The sequence below is a fragment of the Ambystoma mexicanum genome, chromosome 3p, assembly GCF_040938575.1.
Source record: "Ambystoma mexicanum isolate Mex_15411 chromosome 3p, UKY_AmexF1_1, whole genome shotgun sequence".
Classification (NCBI taxonomy): domain Eukaryota; kingdom Metazoa; phylum Chordata; class Amphibia; order Caudata; family Ambystomatidae; genus Ambystoma; species Ambystoma mexicanum.
This window is the reverse complement of record NC_090925.1, coordinates 51201357-51221653: the sequence shown is the minus strand read 5'-3', so window position 1 is coordinate 51221653 and position 20297 is coordinate 51201357. Positions and strand designations below refer to the sequence as shown.

General features: G+C 45.1%; 1 protein-coding gene across 1 annotated transcript; it reads right to left on the bottom strand.

Moving 5' to 3' along the window:
- Positions 1-225: 225 nt before the first annotated feature.
- LOC138579719 (olfactory receptor 5V1-like) lies at positions 226-1167 on the bottom strand. The gene has a single exon (XM_069649957.1). The coding sequence runs from the start codon at positions 1165-1167 to the stop codon at positions 226-228; it is 942 nt and encodes a 313-aa protein (XP_069506058.1).
- Between the last annotated feature and the right edge of the window lie 19130 nt (positions 1168-20297).

The window sequence follows — 20297 nt, the reverse complement described above, 5'->3', positions numbered from 1 at the left end:
ACTGCCTCTAAAATTAAAATCACAGGTCCTATTTGCTGGAAAAGTCACAAGTGGTGTATTAGAAAAAGTGATCTGGTAAATTCCTCTATTTCTATATGCATGTGCTCTCTTCAATGCTCTGTTTGGTGAAACACTTGAAGTGTCTATTTCCATGTATCTCTTGAATGTCCATCCTTAAAGAATTGTGTGATGCTCTCATGAGTAGTGTGTTTGTAGATTTCCAGGTCAGATCCTCTTTCTTACTTTCTGTTCCTGTACCCTTTGAAAGGCTTTTCTGAACTCTGTGTTTTTCAGGCTGTAAATGATGGGGTTGAGAAGGGGGGTAACCACAATGTACATCAAGGATAATATCTTGTCCTGGTTCTCAGAATACTTTGAGTTTGGTCTCATGTACATAATACAGATGGCTCCAGAGAAAATGATCACCACAGCCAGGTGGGACGTGCACGTGGAGAAGGCCTTATGCCGCCTCTCTGAAGATTGGATTTTCAGGATTGTTGAGATGATGTAAATGTAGGATATGATGATTAGGATGAATGTCCCTATCACAATGAGCACACCAAACACATACGTCATGGTTTCAATGCTGCGGGTGTCGGTACATGAAATCTTGAGCAGAGCTGTTATGTCACAGAAAAAGTGGTTGACGTGATGGGACTTGCAAAAAGACAACCTTGACACAAGCACTGTGTGGGGAATTGGCTGCAGAAGACCAGCCATCCACGTTCCCGCAGCCAATTTAATGCAAGCATCCTTATTCATGACGATTGCGTAGCGTAAGGGATTGCAGATGGCAACATATCTGTCGTACGCCATTACAGTGAGGAGGATAAATTCTGTACTCATCATGCAGACCAAACCATACATCTGTACAATGCATGCAGGAAGGGAGATTGAGCAACCCGCAGACATAAATGAGGTCAACAATTTGGGCAAAGTGACTGAAGTGGAAGTGATGTCTATGAACGATAGGTTTGTGAGGAAGAAATACATGGGCGTGTGCAGGCGCGGGTCGGAGTATACCACTGCCATGATGAGAAGATTTCCAAGCAGAGTCACTAGATAGGTCAACAGAAAAGTCAAAAAGAGAGGAACTTGCAGCCCAGAGTACTGAGGGAACCCCACAATAATGAAATGTTTAATCTGGGTCTGATTTTCTATCTCCATCTTTTCCAAGAAGGTCCTTTACTCAGATTTGACAGTGAACTGAAATGAAAGTAAATTGACAATGTGAAGTTAATACATGCAGCATTCCCATACTAGTCCCCCACTGCACCCCAACTCAATAACTATTATAAACCACTGAACACAGAATGATCGCAGGTTACTGATGCACTCTTCTGTTTAGGCAATTAGCTACTCTACTTGAAGTCATTTCTTTTATTTGATATGTATAGTCCTTTTAAAGTGTATCCACAATTATATATGTTGTAAGGAAGGCATTGTATCAACAGTAAGACAGACATAAGTGATCACAGTTCAAGGGTGTTTACTGAACTTCAAAAAAATGCCTGTCTAATCCTAAATCTATATATGGGAGTAAGCTACGACCATCAAACAATAATAACGCAGTGATTCTTGTCAAAATAAAAGGGCCCATACTAATACACCTATTAGTTTATTACTAATAATTTATAATATAATATTATTATTATTATTATATAGTCTGCGAAACAGTGTTACAAAATGAAATAAATGTTCAAGAAAATTATGTGTCAGGATGTATTGGCCATTGCGCTCCCTTCCCACGTTTTCAGCACGGGACAAGGCAGTACACTCGACCTCAGCACAGTCTCTGGCTTCTCGAGCAGGAGGATACAGTTCAATCGTTAGCATCAGGGCCTTTCGTGCCCAAGTCTCTTTGCCCTTCAAAGTCTCTTCTTTCAAAGGTCTGATGCGACAAACTAACAATACCTTCTTTTCCTGTTAGGCTTTCACAAGTACTCAATTTCTGAGGCGATTCACCATTCACCTTGGAGCCCCCTCAGTCGAGCTCAGATCCTCTTAACACAATGCTTGTAGGATATACACGATTCACCTTAGATCCCCCTCTGTCAAGCTCAATTCCACTTTAACACACTGTTCGTAGGATTTCTACTTATTCACTTTCTTGGGTGTTTCACTGTTCACCCCGGATACCACTGAGGTCCTCTTTAACACACTGTTCAATCAGCTCTTGCTTTCACTGAGCTCAGACCAATTAACCTTTAAACACAAATTGCTTTAACCAAAAGCTCTCAGCTGATCTCCCTCCGCCGGGCTTGGACCAACTTCATTTATTTTGTCATTAGCTTTCTTTAAGCTATTAAAATAAAAGACTTTCAAATGTGCACAGGGTTTTGCTTGACCCATTGTAGGACAACTCCGATTTCACAATTCCTTTTCACTCTTTTGCCACCTTTCAGTTTGATACCTTACAGAGACTTTCGAACGAGCACATACCTGGTGCCATGCACTGTTTGCTTCAGCTTTCACTATACAATGTTGTTGCTTGCAGCCTTGGCTTCAACTTAGACCGGTGTGGTATCAGTCTCCCCAACTCACCGGCTGTGCTAACTTTACTGGCGCTGCTTTGTTGTAGGAGTCAAGGACAGTACCACGGCAGCAAGCGATTCTCCCCGCCATGACTATCGATGTGGGGGAGCGCCAGGTACCTCCGACACACAATGCAGGATTCTTCCGCCTTGATTCATGCTCTTAAATTTCCTTTTCTTGAAGGTTCATGAAAGTAACTGATTCTTGTTGAAAAGGTCAAGGACACTTGCCGTCTAGCGATCCTCTTCGGTCTTGCCGGCTTTCGCCTTGTATTAAACTGCCATCTTGGAACTGCTGCTTCCTCATGAGCTTTGCCTTGCTCAGAGTGTGCTTGTGTGCTTCGCCTTTTATCCATGTGGGGAAGTGTAATGGAAGTCAGGTGTGTGTAATGGTCAGTAATTGCCATGTCATGTATACTGCTCGGGTTTTAGTCTGTTTTTTCTCAATATGAGCTGTCCGGGAGAAAGTGTTTGTGTCGGCAAAGTGGGGGGGGGGGTTGAGTTCCTACGTATCCTACCTGGTAGGATGGGGGTAAAGGTGTTACAGGGAAGGCGATACTGTGTCTCGCCATCCAGCATCCCACTCCCCAAAAAACCCCTCACCCAGGTGATCCTCCCGCACTGGTCCACCCCTAGGAACTGAATCCAAAAACGATGGCTGTGTCCTGGCCACCTGGATGACAGATCCCCAGGGACTAGCTGGTGAGACACCTTCAGGTTTCTTACAATGTGCAGTACAATTAAAAGGAAAATATGTAAATACAGCATGATGGTGGACAATAACGCCCTCTTTTATAACAATGATGTTATATTCTGGAGGTAAACCCGCCACTCCATCTCCAAACTCGCAATTCGGCAGTGCAGTAAAATAGCTGTAAATTGGTGTTTATAGAAATACCACCACTTTACTGCTGATTCTAACCACACCACCAGACCCATAATGATGACGAAAGTGCTCCAAAATGTGTTGAAAAGAATGCAATAAAGATTAAGCACAGAGTACTTGTGGAAGAGTAGATGCGCGCAGTAGAGTTGATGAAGGTTCCTAGGAGGCAGGTAAAATGAAAGTAAGACACAGAGGGTGCGAGCAAAGTATTGCATTCAAGCACAAGACCCGGAAATCTATTCTGACAATTAAGGAGACATCCTAGATGAATACGATTACATGAATTCACAGTCAAGAAGTAGGAATTAATTGAAACTGAAAGAAAACTTGCTGCAGAAGCCCAACACTGATGGAGAATCAATAATTCAGGCATCATGAACCCAGGATTCAGAATAACAATTTTGGGAAGGGAACTGTGTTTTACAATATGGCTGCTGTTCACTGCCTGGAGCCTGTTTCTTTTTTTTATCATATATTCAAAGGCGTTCCTAGTTTTGCCCCTCTTTTAGCTCTTAGAGGGGCACTGTGTCTCCCTCATTGTTTTTATTAGCCATTCACCCTCCTTCTCGCGACCAATCCACTACCGAGCTGTTCATCTCCTTGATCCTAAGCGTTGACATATTCTACCTGCCTGCCTTCATTCAGCTTCTGCTGTGGCTTTTTTATTTCTGGGGGCAATCCTTTCCTCTTTCTTCCTCAAAATGTCAGGGTTGTTATTTCATGCTGATTGTAACTTCACACGTTCATGAAATCTTTGCTCTGAGGGACATCTGATAGACAACGCGGGGAAGCTCGAGTTGTGTCTGATGTCACTCAGAAACCTCAGGTGAAGTGTACCCCAAAGTTGAGGGCTACCCACCTATAACTGTATGTTGTGTGTGCTTGTGTTGGCTCTCCCTCCCCACTGCACTGCTCGTAAGAGGGCACCTGTCCAGGGGATGTAACATGGAGGCATGAGGGAACTATGCACGAATACACGACAACACCTGCCATATTACCTCTGCACTAAACCAACAGCGACCTAGAATAGGAATGTGAAAAATCCTTGCAGCGAAAATGCCACGCCCCTCTGCCATGATGCCACACCCCTCTGCCATGCCACACCCCTCTGCCATGATGCCACACCCCTCTGCCATGATGTCACACCCCTCTGCCATGATGCCACACCCCTCTGCCATGATGTCACAGCAGTTGATTATGAGTCCCATGATGCTCTGCCATTGGTACAACCTGCTTACATCGCCGGCATATTTTCAATGAGTTTTTTGCCAAAAATATTTCAAACAAAAAATCCATTAAAAAATATAGGAAGGTGGGTGGATAAGGAGGTGTAAAATGTAGGGGGGAGGGGAATAGGGAATAAATATTAGGAGATGGGGGTTTTTGGTGGAGGACACCCCGAAATCTGAAATACATTGATGTGCTTTTTTGATTAAATATCATCAGCAAAAAACTAATTGGAAGAAAAACTGTGGATGAAATAATATAGAACGCTACCATGATGTCACAGCAGGATGATAAAGCATTCAGAAAGAGCAATAGTTGCTAGTGGCTTCCTATGGGAATTACACCCAGCACAATTGCAGTCTGCAAGAGTTTGAGGATGGCGAAATGTTATCTTAGGTTGAAAAAACTGGACTTATACATGATGTCAAGGTATCTGGACCATTCTACAGATATTATAACTGACACAGGAAGTGAAATGGATGACTGAATGTGTGATACATTGTGCAGGAGCAGGAAAGGCAACACGTGATGATTCTGGTAGGACAGTGTGGTCATGGTACATCCCCAACCAGTCTCCAACAGACAGGTTGAGTATGAAAATAAAGGGAAACAGACTATTAGCATGTGCATAGTGACATGAATTGAAGCAACAGATAACAAATGACATGATGCATAGAGAGAGCAGAAGATGGTTATGATCTATACCATTTGGACGTTGAGGCGGAGAGGGAAAGCATTAAGGAAACAGGAAAAATTGCAAAAAGAGAAATCAGTTTCATGCAATACAAGGGCCGATTCACTGGTCAACAAGAAGCAAGGACTGTAGGGTTATGGCTAGTGCACCTCACTTCTGCAGCACCTAACCACCACACCCCTGGCTAGCTTGCCTACCTAACCTCCCTTCATGGCGTTCCTTTGGTGCCGTTGCAGGTCAGGGATTAGGACGGGAGCTATTCCTCTAAAATCATATTTCAGGAAATTGAGCTCAGTGTTCTCTGGTGTCCCTCCTTCGAGGGTGACAGGCCTGGGGACGATTTTATTTGTTATTGAAGACTGTCAGTACACGTCAAAACATATTTTGCCCGGCGACGAAGTCCTGATTTGTTGCGTGGCTTTGTAGCTACTTTACTGATGGCCCCTTCAGTGGAAACTGGGCAGCGAGGTTCTGGCTCCTACAAGACCTCTGGTTTACCCATATCAGCACACTTGCAGCCAACCCCATAGTGTCTTCTCCCTGCAAAGACAGTTTGCAGATGGGACCAGTGCATTCCAAGATGGCCACCACTCTGAGCTTCACACGCTAATAGGAATTGAACACTTAATTGTATATAAGGGACTGTAATGGTTCCCGCCATGTTATACTAGCACTCTGACCTACCTGGTTGATATGATGAGTACACAGAGGCCAAATGGGCTGTCTAGCCCTACCCCTATTTAATTGAATTGGCACACTGATTTCTTTCCCTCATAAATGTCAAGGGTTGTTTTGATGCCTTTGGAATGTGGCCTTCATTTGGGTACCATTCTTGGGGTAGCTGGGATACGGGAGAACACAGAAGATTGCTTGTGTGTGCTCCTTTTATTCTCATAGCATCCGAGGTCCCTCCATGTTTTGGCTCCTCCTTCAACACTTTCTACTATACAGAGGGGTGCATTTATTTTGGGTGGTGTGGTGTGAAAGCACTATTACCTCTAACATCGTGTAATAGCTTAGGGCCTCATCAAGAGTTGGGCAGTATTCCGGCGGTAATTGCGCCGGGATACCGCCCAACGCAATTAGAATTACTGCTACTCGCGCCGGGAAACACTTGTGTATATCATTCTGAGTTTGGCGCTATTTGTGCTGGATCATGAGTAGTGGTAAGGTGGTAAGGTGGTAAATCTCCAAATAGCTCTGAAAATGGGCAGAAAGTGGCAAAAAGCTGGAGGTAAAACTCCAACTTTCTGCCCAACTCGAGATTGGGCAGAGCAGTAAATGCATCAGTAATAGCGTTACTGCCGCACTTTACCGCTCCCCCCAACTTGTGATGATGCCCTAACTATTTGCCTATCGGACTTGGCTTGAGAAAGACTGAAAACTCTGTGAACACCCCAATGCAGAACACACAACGCTATTTAGGGCCATATTCTATGCAGCATTTAATCATTTCCAAAAAAAAGTTGGGGCCTGAGGAGCTGAACACCTATCAGGCCTTACGGATCAGCCCATGATGCTCACAGGAATTTCCGGGCCCCTCTGGGAGCAACTAGGCCTGAATGAACTTCTCCAAATCTGGCCCATGGTAGCAGACACATCTTCCATACAGAATGTGGCCCTTCTAAAATAACAAGACAGGTTTTTGAACACTAACAAACTACTAATGACCTTGTGATGGGTCTCCCACAATGATTCATCATTCAATCCCAAGTGGATGGCATAACTAGTGAAGAATGATGGGTTCATTGGTCGGGTCCGTTCAGCCAATAAGAGGTGTCTCAGGTGATACATCATGTTGATCTGACCAATCAGAGGCCACACATTTCCTAATGGAAGCTTATCCCCCTTTATAAGGCCCTGCTTACTTCCTGTTGTAGCATGTGTTTGCTAGGCTTGACAGAAGGAGTAACACATGCCAAACACACACTTGGAGGGCATCCAGAGGGTTTTGGAGAGTTTCGGTGGAGTGATTGCTGTTTATTTTAGTGCTTAGTGTAGCATCCTGCTATATAGTCAGTTTTGAATTTCTTTTTCGGTTCACTTTTTCAAAGTGTTTGTTCAGTGGGTCTTAGTATCTTGTGTTATTTTCCTTTTATTTTCATTTCATTTATTTATTTAATCTGACAAGTTTACATATAAAGTTTCCACATAATTCATCAAGAAAACAAACTTCTCTCCCCATAAATTGATCAGAAAGAAGACATTAACCATGCATTCATCATAAATACATTATAAATATATGTCCACTATATTTACTTACAACCATTTTTAAAGCCACTAAACTAGGAAACTTTATATGGCCTCATATTCATCTCCCTACCGACATTCTTTGGACGCTGTTAACCATACCCTATATAGTGCCTCAAGAAAAGAATGATTTCTGGGGTTGAGGCAGAGATGCCAACTTTCTTTGGACGCTGTTAACCATACCCTATATAGTGCCTCAGGCAAAGAATGATTTCTGGGGTTGAGGCAGAGATGCCAACATTCTTTGGACGCTGTTAACCATACCCTATAAAATGCCTCAGGCAAAGAATGATTTCTGAGGTTGAGGCAGAGATGCCAAAATTCGTTACTTTTGATTGCATCGTACTGTGAGATGAATGTTCCCATTAGAGCGATATATATCGCCCCCTAAGCTTTGCATTACATCAATACATGCCTTGAGGTTTCAATCATACTCTCTAGTTCACAATTCCGGCAGAGTCTGTTTGCCACAGTAAGTTTTAGTTGAGGGCCCCTTGTTTGCCATTATGGGCAGCTGACCAATGCGCAGCAGCAGTAGAAACCCCTTTAATGCAGATGAGGTACAAAGCAACAATTAGTCCTTGTAACTATAAGCCGTCTTTGATAATGTCATTGTATTTCTTTAGTGTCGCCAAATTACCATAGATACCAATCCCATAATCCAAGCCGCTTCCCAAACATCTGGTTTAAATGTGTGCAGGTTATGTCCCAGCCCGGCAACCAGCCTATTACTTCAAACATTCTGATAGCTGCGTCACTAAAGCCATCATTTCCTTTTAGATTCATAACCGTTTCTAACAGGGGCAACAGTGGGAGTGTTCAGTTAGACATTGTTTTAAGGTGTAAATTCCTCAATATTTTTAAAACCATTGCTCCTATAGAGATCAGTCCAAGTTCCAACCAAACTGGCCTGGGTTAGGCCCAATACCTTTGTCCAGAATTGTCCTTCATGGACCTGAATCCAGTGGAGATCTTTCAAAGACACGGCCTTGAGCCCATAAGGGATTGCAGGGCAAAAAAATTGCTTATATGGTCTGTTCACACCATTTCAGGAGGATCCCTCCATATGCTGAGAGAGCTTGTCCATCAATGCCGTAAGTTGTAGAGCTTATCTGCTCCTAGTGCTGATCATCACTCTTAAACCTTTTCCAGAGTCAATTTCCACACCAAGGTAAGTATATTTTTCTGTGAACTCAATTTGCTGTTCAGATGTCATCAACTGCGGGTGAGGGAGAGGCCTACTCGTAAATTGCATCAATATTTTTTTATCCATGTTGATGGTCAAAGAGTTCACCTTTGCGTAAGAACATAACATACATATTGACCTAGTCAACCCCGAAATGGTGTGATCAAATACCCATAGGTCATCAGCATAAGACAATGAGACTACATGAGACCCCCCGATCCTCGGCAGACAATTCTGGACACTCATTAAGCACTCAGGAAGGTCAGCAAGATGTACGTTGAACAACAGGGGGGCCAACACACCAGTTGGTGGCAACAAGGGGCTTGGTGTCCCCACCCCCGCTGTCTAACCTCACTCATGCCTCGGTACCCACATGCAAGAGCTCCGGCTTCCTCAGCAGCCCCCCTCGACACTGAAAGGACCTCAATTTATCCCTATCAAGAGAGTTAAACACTTCTCAAAAGTCAATAAAAACAGCATATAAGACTGGATATTTCTTATTCATAGCTCTCTCCACAAATCAATTAAACGTAAATTGTGGGAAGTTGCAAAACCCTCCCTGAAACCAGTCTGATATCTGTCCAGCAATATTGCAACATCGACCCACTCCTGTAATTCCCTCTATAGGAACAAGGCGTATATGTTCCGCGTAACATGGAGCATGGAGAGTAACCTATAATTAGAGTGTGAGACACGAGAACCCTTTTTGTAACCAGGTAATAATATTGATTGACACCAAGAAGCTGGGACTACCCCTTCTGTATGAACTTTCTTGAACAAAATGTCTAGCATTTTAGCACACATCATTGGGTTACTTTTAAGCACTATGTTAGCAAGCCCATTCGGATTGGGGGGCCTTTGATCCTTTCAGCGCTCTAATTTTTGGTTCGGTACTTCCCTTATCCACCACAACATTTAACTTCCCACTCTCTACACTTTCCTTACCCTGGGCACATAGGCCCACAGAATGAACATTTTTGGTGATATATTCGCACCACTGTGTTCCACCAATCGGGTTGGTTACAGACTTGGCCTTAGTAGACTTCACTGCCCCCAACATCTCCCATATACTTATAGAATTGCGACTATTGATTACTGCTATTGTTCGCTGCCATTCTGCATTTATTGCCCACCATCTCCATCACTTGACTCAATTCCAGTACCTGATCTTGATTGCCCTGATCTTACTAGCCATCATAAGAGAATCAGGGCGCTGTGCCTTACATTTCTTAAATCTTTATGCATATAATGTGTTGCGTCCTTCGTCTCTTTATCGAAGATCCTACCCTCCTTTTGCCCATCATTAATGATATACGTTCCCTTAAAAATGGCAATCCCCGCTGATAATTGGGTCAACCAATCCTCTATTTCATCTCCGGACATCTCCAGTAATCAGTTGAGATCGCCCTCGTCAAGTTTCTCTATGGACAACTTAATTCTATCGATATGTTTGTGTTGCTGCGGTGGCAAGTTTCCACCCTTATGCTTTTGACATTAAGCATGAGCTCAACAGCTAAAATATGATCCATTAAAAATTACAACATAACCATTCAAATTTTCAGGTTGCCTTAAACCCAAAAAACGAGCCCACCTTAGTTTCTGACCTGGTCATAATTGTTTGCTAGGGACTTCAATCATCTCTCAATCTCAGGCTTATTCAGTCCGTTTGTTGAGCCAAACAAATCCTTTAAATCTTCTGAAAGGAAGGACAAGGCTCTGTGAAAGGCCCAACTACTTTTCTGTTCCTTTCTGGGTTTTACTAGATGTGAGACAAGGTGGTACACAGAGTGGGCCTCCACTTTGAGGGTATTTGGTGTATTTTGAGAGTTGTTGGAAATTCAAGGAGCAACAGACCCATGTAACAGTGTTTTCACCTGCCACTGAAGAAGACTGTATGGAGTGAAGTTGGCGAGGTCTTTTGCCGTGTGGAGTGCTTTGGGACGGAGTGGTAAGGGCCACGCTCTGAAGGTGATGGACTTTCAAAATAACTTTCTGCGGTGGCATGAAGAAGTCAACAGGCAAAGGAACACTGTGGTTGCAGTTAGCTCACTAGTGACCTGGATGCCACTGTCACCATCTCCAGTGCTAGTGAGTATGTGGGTTCTAGGTTCAGGCATCATGTCCTTGGTCACACCAAGTCAAGCTGCATACAACTCGAAGACCTGCCAAGCATACCCCATCAGTGCCAATGTCACTGGTTACTGTGACCAGCAGCAGGACTATGTTGCCCAACAAGCATTTGAGGGCAGTACACCAATGCAAGTACTCACATTTGGAAATAATCTATGGACATGGTGATGAGGCAAGCAGCTATATATTGCATTAGTTTGCTACTACCCCTCAGCAAGTGGGAGCTGTGGCTGCCAGGGAAGAGGCTTATATTACAGCAGCATCCTTTCCATCTGTAGGTAACAGTTCATGGGTGAAAGCATGAGCCAGTAGCGGGTGAGGGACTGCCACCCCAGGGGGCGGGGGATCGCATATGATGGAGTGTCACTGCTCTGTAGGGGAGCTTGCGGATTTCAGTGGGTGGCTACACTCCGGGAAAGCCAGTGAACCTTAAGGAGTGTCTGAGCCCCGTCGGACTGACCCAGGACATTTGACTGGTGCTTATGTTAGTGACACCAGTTGGACTCAAAACAGCATATGCAAGTCAACATTTAAGATTACAGATATACATTTCCAAAGCACGTACAAAACAAATCAATCCTGCTTGATTTTGCGCAAATGTTCTGAGTAAGACATCATTGTCATCCAAGATCATCTATTGGTTCCAATAAGATGCAGTTTTATAGTATCCTAGTGTACAGGCCCGGGCACATGGGCCAAAGTACAGGTTTACATTAACACAGTAGGACCAATATATATCCTAAGGCAACAGCTCCCTCTATCAGTGACAAAAGGTGAAGCAACTGCATCGGACAAACATAAAACATACAGCGTGTGAAAAACCTAAGGGTTTTTGCCTTCCCAATCCCGGGGAGTCTTGTAAACAGGTGGCAAGGGAAGGGCCATCGCTTTGGATCCCGAACCTGGGGGCGGACTAGCAAGGGAGGATCACCTGGGTGGAGGGTCCCTTGGGATTGGGGAGGGATTACCTGAGAGTGCGACATGATATCTCCCCCTTTTAAATAACACCCTACCCAACATCCCCTCAGACTACTGTCAGCCAAATCCCTTATTTCCCCAGAACCCTCAATGCTTCTCCCATTTTAAAAACATTACGATGGATCACCTACACTTAAAGGACCTTTCTCTTTCTTTGAATGTCCCTTTAATGAGTACAGGTGAAGTCAGGCTACGATCACAAACACCTGAATTCAATTGAGAACCAAACTAAGTATAAAAGGTGGAACCCACATTCACAAAGGAGATCGAAAAGCCAGGAAGTCAAAGGCTAGTTCGAGAAGGAGGGCAGGCAAGATGATGAGCAGCTGAGCAGAGGCTGATGGGAACCAGGCTTGAGAGAGCAGGATACCGATATGCTACAAGGCTGCAGGTTAAAACAGGAGAAAGCATGGCGAGCGAGCCATGTCTCGAAGAAGCTGAAAGGGTTTGTCAAAGGAAACCGAGAAGCTGGTTAATCTCTCCGAACGTGTGCCAAGAGATGTCCCTGGTAGAGCAAAGCCACCCAGTAGGGTCTGGTTGTAACGACGTGAATGATTACCAAGTTGCAAGCAAGGATAAGTTTAGGAAGCGAGATGTGTTGAAAGAAAGCTTTGCTTGTTATGAACTGTGTTGAAACAAGGTAACAGAGTGGTCCTGTGGAATACTCCATAGTGGAAAGTCTCAGTGAAATGTGAAAGTTAAACAAAGTATCGCAGAAGTGAAAAGCGAGTTCAACAAAGTTAATGAAAGTGAAAGCCGATGGGAAAGGCTACGGAAGAGAATATTGAGTGAAGCAAAATCCCAATGCGGATCGGTTAAAACAGAACTGAGTGATCAAATGAATTGGAACTAATCGGGGTGCTAAGGAGCACGTTTTACACAGAGACAAGGAAGTAGGACCTGTTGTGGTGCAAGAAGGTACGCTTGAGGAAAGACTAACAGAGTATAAGAAATATGATAACCACAATGCAACAGTGTCGGAGTGGTCAGGCAATGAAATAAGTAAAGCTGTGCCATTTTGAAAGTCTTTGCCATAAACCGCACAAGGAAAGCAGGAAGGTTGTGGAAGGGAACCCCATGTATCAAGATGATTAAATATTGTAATGTAAAATACTAAAGAGTTAAAAGTAATGAGTAAAGAGGGTCTAAGATCTATTGAGGAAAGCCGGAAAGATCCACCCAGGAACATTGTTAAAGTAGAACTGTGTTATACTAGAGAGCATTGAATCAGTAAAGGGAAGCCTGAGAGAAGTATAGTAACTGTGCCGAATAAGACAACCATTGAACTGCCTTTTTGTGAACTGTTTTGAATCAAGTGAACTTTTGGAGATCCTGAGTGACTTAAGCTTGGGAAGGGAGTTGATAACAAACTCCATGACCTTCCTGACACTTATATATTGTATTAAATACCCTACATATTGTTAAGTTAGAACGTGAGGGCAAGCATAGGTTTGGCACAGACATATTCTTTAGTTTTGACAGACAGACATATGAACTATTATTTCTTCTTTATTTTGATGACTACTCTCATTTAGAAATAGGGCAAGTTAAGCATTCTTCAAACCCCATTTTTATAAATAAAGGTTTTCGAAACTTGTATCCTTGTGTCTATGTCTGAGCACCATGCCTTTCTCACAAGGGACACGCATACATCCAGCCTTTTATTACATTGTTAGATTAGATCAGATAGATTGTGATGAAGTGTCTTTGTAAATGTCCACTGTTCTACGTGCAGCATTGAGAGGGTTTTCCTGTTGGGACACTAGCCCTGCCCACACTAAAAACTCCCTGACTGGAAACATGCATGCGTGCCGCCTTGGGATTCAATAGCAACTCACACATGAATAGTTGGACAGCTTGACCACTTGGTGTACCAACACTTACTGGATCACCATCCCTTCCCTCATGGCGTGTCCAGTAGAACCTAATTAAGAATCCTGGGCAGCTATTGCTTTGTTGTTTTTTCCTGTTGAAAAACTGTCTGTATTCAAGATACCAGAGTTACTAGAAGGGTGTCCCAGAGCAACCCCTCCCCATTGGCTGCACTCACTCTGCCCACAAAGCTTTCAAAAGGAGTAAGTGATATACAGCACATTCGTACCTGCAAGCTTGAAATTTACAGTTTGGGAGGCAATATATGGGTAGCATTTGGGCTAGTTAATTGATATTGATATTGATATATTATTTCTATAGCGCTCATACACAAGTGTTTCAGAGCGCGACAAGGCAAGGGAGGGGAACAGGGGAGAACAAAACAGCGATCCTACTAGGCCCAGTGACATTGAGAACACGCAAGGGCATGGGAGAGGGGGAGGGGAAAGGTGCATGGAAGGGGGGAGAAGTGGAAAGTGCGAAGCAGAGGAGAAACAGATAAATAACAATAAATAAATAATAAAGGCAGCAAACAGTGGTAGTGCAGCCAGCAATTTGCAAGTGCTAGGTAAAAGGCAGCAGACAGGGTAGGTCTGATAAGTGCAGGAAGAAAAGGGGGGGAGCTGTATGGGTATAGATACAGACCCCACTGCGAGGGGTGGCTCGGAGGCAGTGCAGGAGGGTGGCAGGGTGAGCAGGTACCTGGGCCCGGAGGACAATGTGTGGCCAGGTGCACAGTGCCAAGAGAGAACAGATCAGCAGGGGAGAGGGGGAGGGAAGGCAGGAGAAAAGAGGAAGATCTTGAGGTGCTTCCAGAATCGGAGTGGGTTCTCCTCAAGTATTAGAGTGGCAGGGAGGCTGTTCCAGAGGGAGGCCACAGCCGAAGACAGATATCTACCCCAGCTTGTTTCTTTGAAAAATGTCTGACCCTGATGGAGTTGGAGGTAGAGGAGCGTAGAGCTCGACAGGGGAGGTATTTGAGGAGGGATAGCTGAAGGTATTTTGGACCCAGGCCCCTTAAAGCCTTGTGGACAATGCAGAGGGTTTTAAATGTAATCCTTGTATCCACTGGGAGCCAATGGAGAGATTTCAGGGCTGGAGAGATATGATCCCAGTGCTTGAGGCCAAGGACAAGTCTCGCAGTCCTGTTCTGGATTAGTTGCAGAGGGCAGAGAGTAGAGGCAGGTAGATTTAGAAAGAGGCTGTTACAATAGTCCAACCTAAAGAGAACCAGAGCTTGGGATACCATGAGCCTCTGGGGGAAGGAGATGAAAGGCAGAGTACCTCTGAGGAAGTACAGTAGGAAATTTGACTTTTTAGAGACCTCAGAGATGTGGGCAGAGAGGGAAAGGGTGGAGTCAAAGATGACCCTGTGGTTCTTAGCCTTGCAGGTGGGGGTAGGAGGAGGGCCAAGGGAGGCTCACCAGAGAGTGAGGGGAAAGGATCGTGTAGGTGTGCCGATGAGGAGGATTTCTGTCTTGCTGGCATTCAGACAAAGATCATTGGCGGCACACCAATCTTGAATGGCAGTTAGGCAATCAGAGATGAGAGAGGGAGAGGAGATGGCAGAGGGCAGCCTGAAAATGAGTTGAGTGTCGTCAGCGTAGCACTGGAAATTTTAGCAGAAAGTGGCAATGCAGTGGACGAGAGTTGCCAGGTATTGGTTGAAAAGCCAGGGCGAGAGGTTAGACCCCTGGGGAACACCACAGGTAGAGAGGAAGATAGATGAAAGGAAGGACCCAAGTTGGACCTGGGAAGGTCGATCTGAGAGGAAAGAGGAAAGCCATGCCAGAGCCAGATCAGTGATACCCAGGTTTGTATGGAGACGGTTGAGCAGGATGGTATGGTTGACTGTGTCAAAGGCAAAAGAGAGATCGAGGAGGAAGAGGACAGAGGGAATGTTGGAGTCAAGGTTGGAGAGCAGATCTTCACGGATGTTCAGGAGAGCAGTTCCCGTGCTTCTGACAGCTCTAAAGCCATACTGGTGGTCATGGAGAGAGCCAACAGTTTTGGAATGAAGGTTAAGCTGAGAGATGGCCAACTTTTCTAGGAGTTTGCCCAGAAAGGGAATAATGGAAATTGGGCGATAGTTAGCTGGACAAGAAGGATAAGAGTATGCACAAAGGAGTGCTTCAGAGGGGAGGGCAGGGATCCCGAGGCAAAGGAGTGGTTGTAAAAATCAGCAAGGGCCGGAGCAAGGGTGTCAATGCGGTCCTTGATGGTTTTAGAGGATCATGGATGAACCTGTTTTGAAAAGGCTTTCATATATCGGACTTGTCTAGCGACCTCATCAGGGGAGAAAAGAGGAAAGGAGAAGAAGGATGGTGTGGGGGTGGCTAAAGGAGGGTCAGCAGGCACGGATGGAGAGGGGAGTGGAGGGGTCTGGATGGAGAGGGTGGACAGGATGTCTTGGGTTTTTTAAATGAAGTGAGAGGCAAGGGCATTGCAAAGAACCTGGGAGGCAACAGGAGGGGTAGAGACTGCAGCAGGGTTGGCCAGCTCCCTGCAGATTTTAGGGAGTTCAGCCGAGTTGTTAGATGCCGCAGAGACATGAGCTTGAATGTGGCCTCTCTTCTTGGTGAGGACAGAGAGTCAGTATTGCCTTTGTAGCAGGTGACAGGGCAGTTTGTCAGAGGATGAACAGGAAGCTCCCCATTTCCTCTCAGGCACCCTACACATACGTTTAAGTGTAGCTAGATCAGAGACATACCAGGAATTGCACTTGGCTTTGGACTTCAAATGGATCCTCATGAAAGGGGCACGAGCATCAAGCATATCAGAAATTGAAGAGTAGAGCTGAGACAGGGCTGTGTCAGGATGTGAGACAGCCAAAGGTGGAGGGGGGGGTAGAGAACGTGGCGGCAAAAGCCTCAACTGACACACGCTTCATGGGCCGGATGTCCGAGAAGGTAGGTGGCAGTGTTGGGGTAGGCCTGGCCTGGGGGGAAGAGAGGGAGAGATGAGAGGAGAGGAGGGAATGATCGCTCCAGGCGAGTGGAGTGGTCAGAGGGATGGAGAGGGGGAGGTCAGAGGAGATCATGACATTGAGTGTGTGCCCTGCAGAGTGAGTCGGGCCAGAGGGGAGGATGGAGAGGGAGTCGCAGAGGTCACGGAAGAGTACAGAGGAGGAGCAAGGAGAGTCTAAATATATATTGAGGTCACAGAGGAGGAGGAGTTGAGTGGTAGAGGCCAGGAGGGAGGAGGAGAGGCTCGCCCACTCAGAGAGAAATGAGGTGATTTGACCAGGAGGCCGGTAGATGGTAACGACAGTAAGAGAATGGGTAGGTGAGAGAGAAAGCCTTCAGACAAGGCATTCAAAAGAGGAGTAGGTCTGAGTGGGAATGATAGAGGCAGGAATCCACTCAGGAAAGATCAGGGCTACACCCCCACCAGACTGGGAGGATCTGGGTGCTGAGAGGATCTTGTAGCCATCAGGGAGGAGAGGGTCAAAGCTTGTGACAGAGCTGGCCATGAGCCATGTCTCAGTGAGACGAAGGACCTCAAGGTCTAGTTCTTCAAGGAGGTGGCAGATGTCAGAGGAGTGTTTGACAGCAGAGCGAGAGTTGAGAGTGGCAATATGAAGAAGGTTGATAGTTAATGTATTTACGTCTGCTGGCGTTCTTTCAAAAATGCTGCATGTGCTACAGCAAAGCATTGTTGCACATGTGTACAGTTTCTCCTTCTTGTGTTGTTTGCTGCACATCCTTTTCCCAAACACTGACACTTGTGGATGAAAAATGGTCACTTGTATCCTTGTTGTGTGGGTCTAAAAAGGGAAACATCAGGTACACAAAAGTTACCTTTAAATCTAACTAACCGAGGATCACTATGGAAGGTTGAAAGCAAGTCCTTTCCAAGGCACTGTCCCTCAACATGCTGGTGCTCATCAGGTTCAGTAGCAGTGCTATGTCATCTATGCTGGTCATCTATGCTGGTGTTGCACTGTTCATGCATCCTGCCCAAAATGTGTGAAGTAGAAATCCAGTGGGGGGTCTTCAGGCTGTGCACTGGCAGTTTATGAAACATGTGTAGTAGGCACAATGCTTGTTTGTTATGTTAAACCCAGCTCAAGTGTGAGATGATCTTCTGGGCCTCATTGGCCATTTGATTCCAATGTTGAGAGCTGATGCGAAAGCGTGTGGACATGTGTTGATGGACATGCACAAAGCAGGGATGTGCATTTTCTTGCCAAGTTATAAGGCAGCATGGACATGTAAGCTGTGTACTGCTACAAAATGAAGTTTCTGTGATGTAGTTAATCCTCTGACCATTCATTCACTTGTTCATGGTGAAGTGGATTTTTTGTCTCATGGACGGCTTGTGGACACTCCCCACCATTGCAATGTTCCTGTCATACAATTCCATACCCCCACTGTATGAAAGAAAACTGGGTGGCTTGGTGCTGACTGACTTTTCCCATATTTTACCAGAATCCAGGATTTTCATCAAAAGCGTAGGCAAGTGGTGTATTGCCAGCTTTATCCAGGTTACCACGGAACAGGTGCTGCCCATCATGCGACTTGTGGTAGATTTGTCTCCACTAAACCTTTGCACTATAGTGGCCTGACACAATGGGGGATCACTGCTATTCCTTGACTGGACACATTGGTACACACCTTCAGTCTTTCAGGGGTATTTGTACAGAATGTTGGTGGCATACTGCTTGTCTGATGGTTTGGGCGGCATTCCCTTCAGACTGTTTCTCTTCCTTTCAAGTCTGCGCTGCAGAATATGCGACCGCAGAGATGTGGTTGCCATGTTGCTCCCTGTCTTCTACTACCACAGGGTTCTCTTTCAGAGGGTGCAAGTGGTCTCATTCAATTGCTGTTTATTCTGTTTGAAGCACTGCCACACCTTCTACTTTTGATGTGGGCTAGCAATATACTGCATGGGCTAATCTGTGATCTATGGTGTTGGCAAAGGTGGTCTTATACATGAGACACAATGATGTGATATACTTCCTGATTAGAAACAGGAAGGCTGTTTGGAACTTAAAGTAAGTGGAACTCCTCTGGCAGGCCACAGGGGATGTTCATCGTCATAGTGCAATATCCCTTCTTGTACTCCAGACCTACTTTTGTAGTGGTGTGGGATGTGATTTAGATGATAATTTCAATTGGCCACATGCTTTTCTGACATCCCCAGTGCACACATAAGTTACCACTGCAATTGAAAAAAAGGCCACAATAAGACTTGTTTGGCTTCTGCTATGTTGTCCCAATGTGTAGGTCACTCACTCACTAGTATTGCTCGCCTCAGTCCCTCAATCATTGCTACTTCCTCTGAAAAAACAAATCTAATGACAGTGAGTCTCACATAAGCTGCTCCAAGGCATTCCCTGATCCTCCTGCTCTTCCTCCCAAGTGTCACCAAATGGCCTGAGTCTAGACTGCTCGCTTTATGAGAGGCAGACTGATTGGTGTATCCCCCACCCCTTCCGCTTTCACTATGTTCTCTCTCAAAAATATCATGCAATTATGGGTTTTACTCCATCTGCCCTTAGGGATTCACTGCTCCTCCTGCCTCTACTCTCAAGGGCCACCAGATGCCATTGTCTCTCTGTTACTCACTTCACAAGATATGCATTCAATGTTGGCTGGTATCACCTGCCTCACTCCCTGAATTTCTGTTACTTTCTCCCTCAAAAATCATGTGAGTGGAACGGACACTAGCTGCCCTCAAGTATTCTCTTTGCTTACTACTCCTTCTCCCAATTTTCAACATAAGGCATGTATCACCTCCACGTATTTCTCAAGGTGGACACTTACTGCTGACTAGTATCTCCTGCATCACTCCCTGAATCTCTGCTACTTTCTCCCCCAAAAATCAGATGAGCGTAAGTCTTACACAAGTTCTGCTCTGTGATTTACTGCTCTGGCTCCCATTTGTCACCTGATGGCATGTGTTTTGTTTGTTTGTTCACTTCAAGAGAAGTGTACCTCCTTCCTCCCCACCTACTCTGTGTTTCTATGCTCTCACATTCATGCAAGCATTAGTCTCACACAAGCAGCCAAATCAGCATGTCGTTTATCAACTCACACAATGAGAAAGCCACTGACTTTATTTCCTTACCTCAGTCGCTCCTCCCGGTCACAAAAATCCCACAATTGCGAGTCTTACACAAGGTGAATTCAGGGATTATCTGCTCTTTCTGCCCCTCCACACTCAACAGCACATATAAAGTCCACACACTGTGTAAGACTGGCACTGAATTTTATCTGCCACCTCACTCATCAAATTTCTACTACTTCCTCTAACAAAACTCTTTCAAGCATGAGTCTCAAACCAAGCTGCCATCAGGTATTGTTTAATCCTCTTGCTCCATCTCCTGTCACTCGAGGGCACATGTCTTTTTCACCACTTCACATGGTGACTCTCCTGCATTTGTGAATTCCAGCTTCTTCCTCCCTCAACAATCACACAGGTGTGCATCTCACACAAGCTGCCTTCCTTCAAGGAATGTGTTCTCCTGCTCCTCCTTCCAAGTGTCGGGCCGATGGAATGTTTCTCATTCTCTTATTTCAGGAGACACTAACTGGT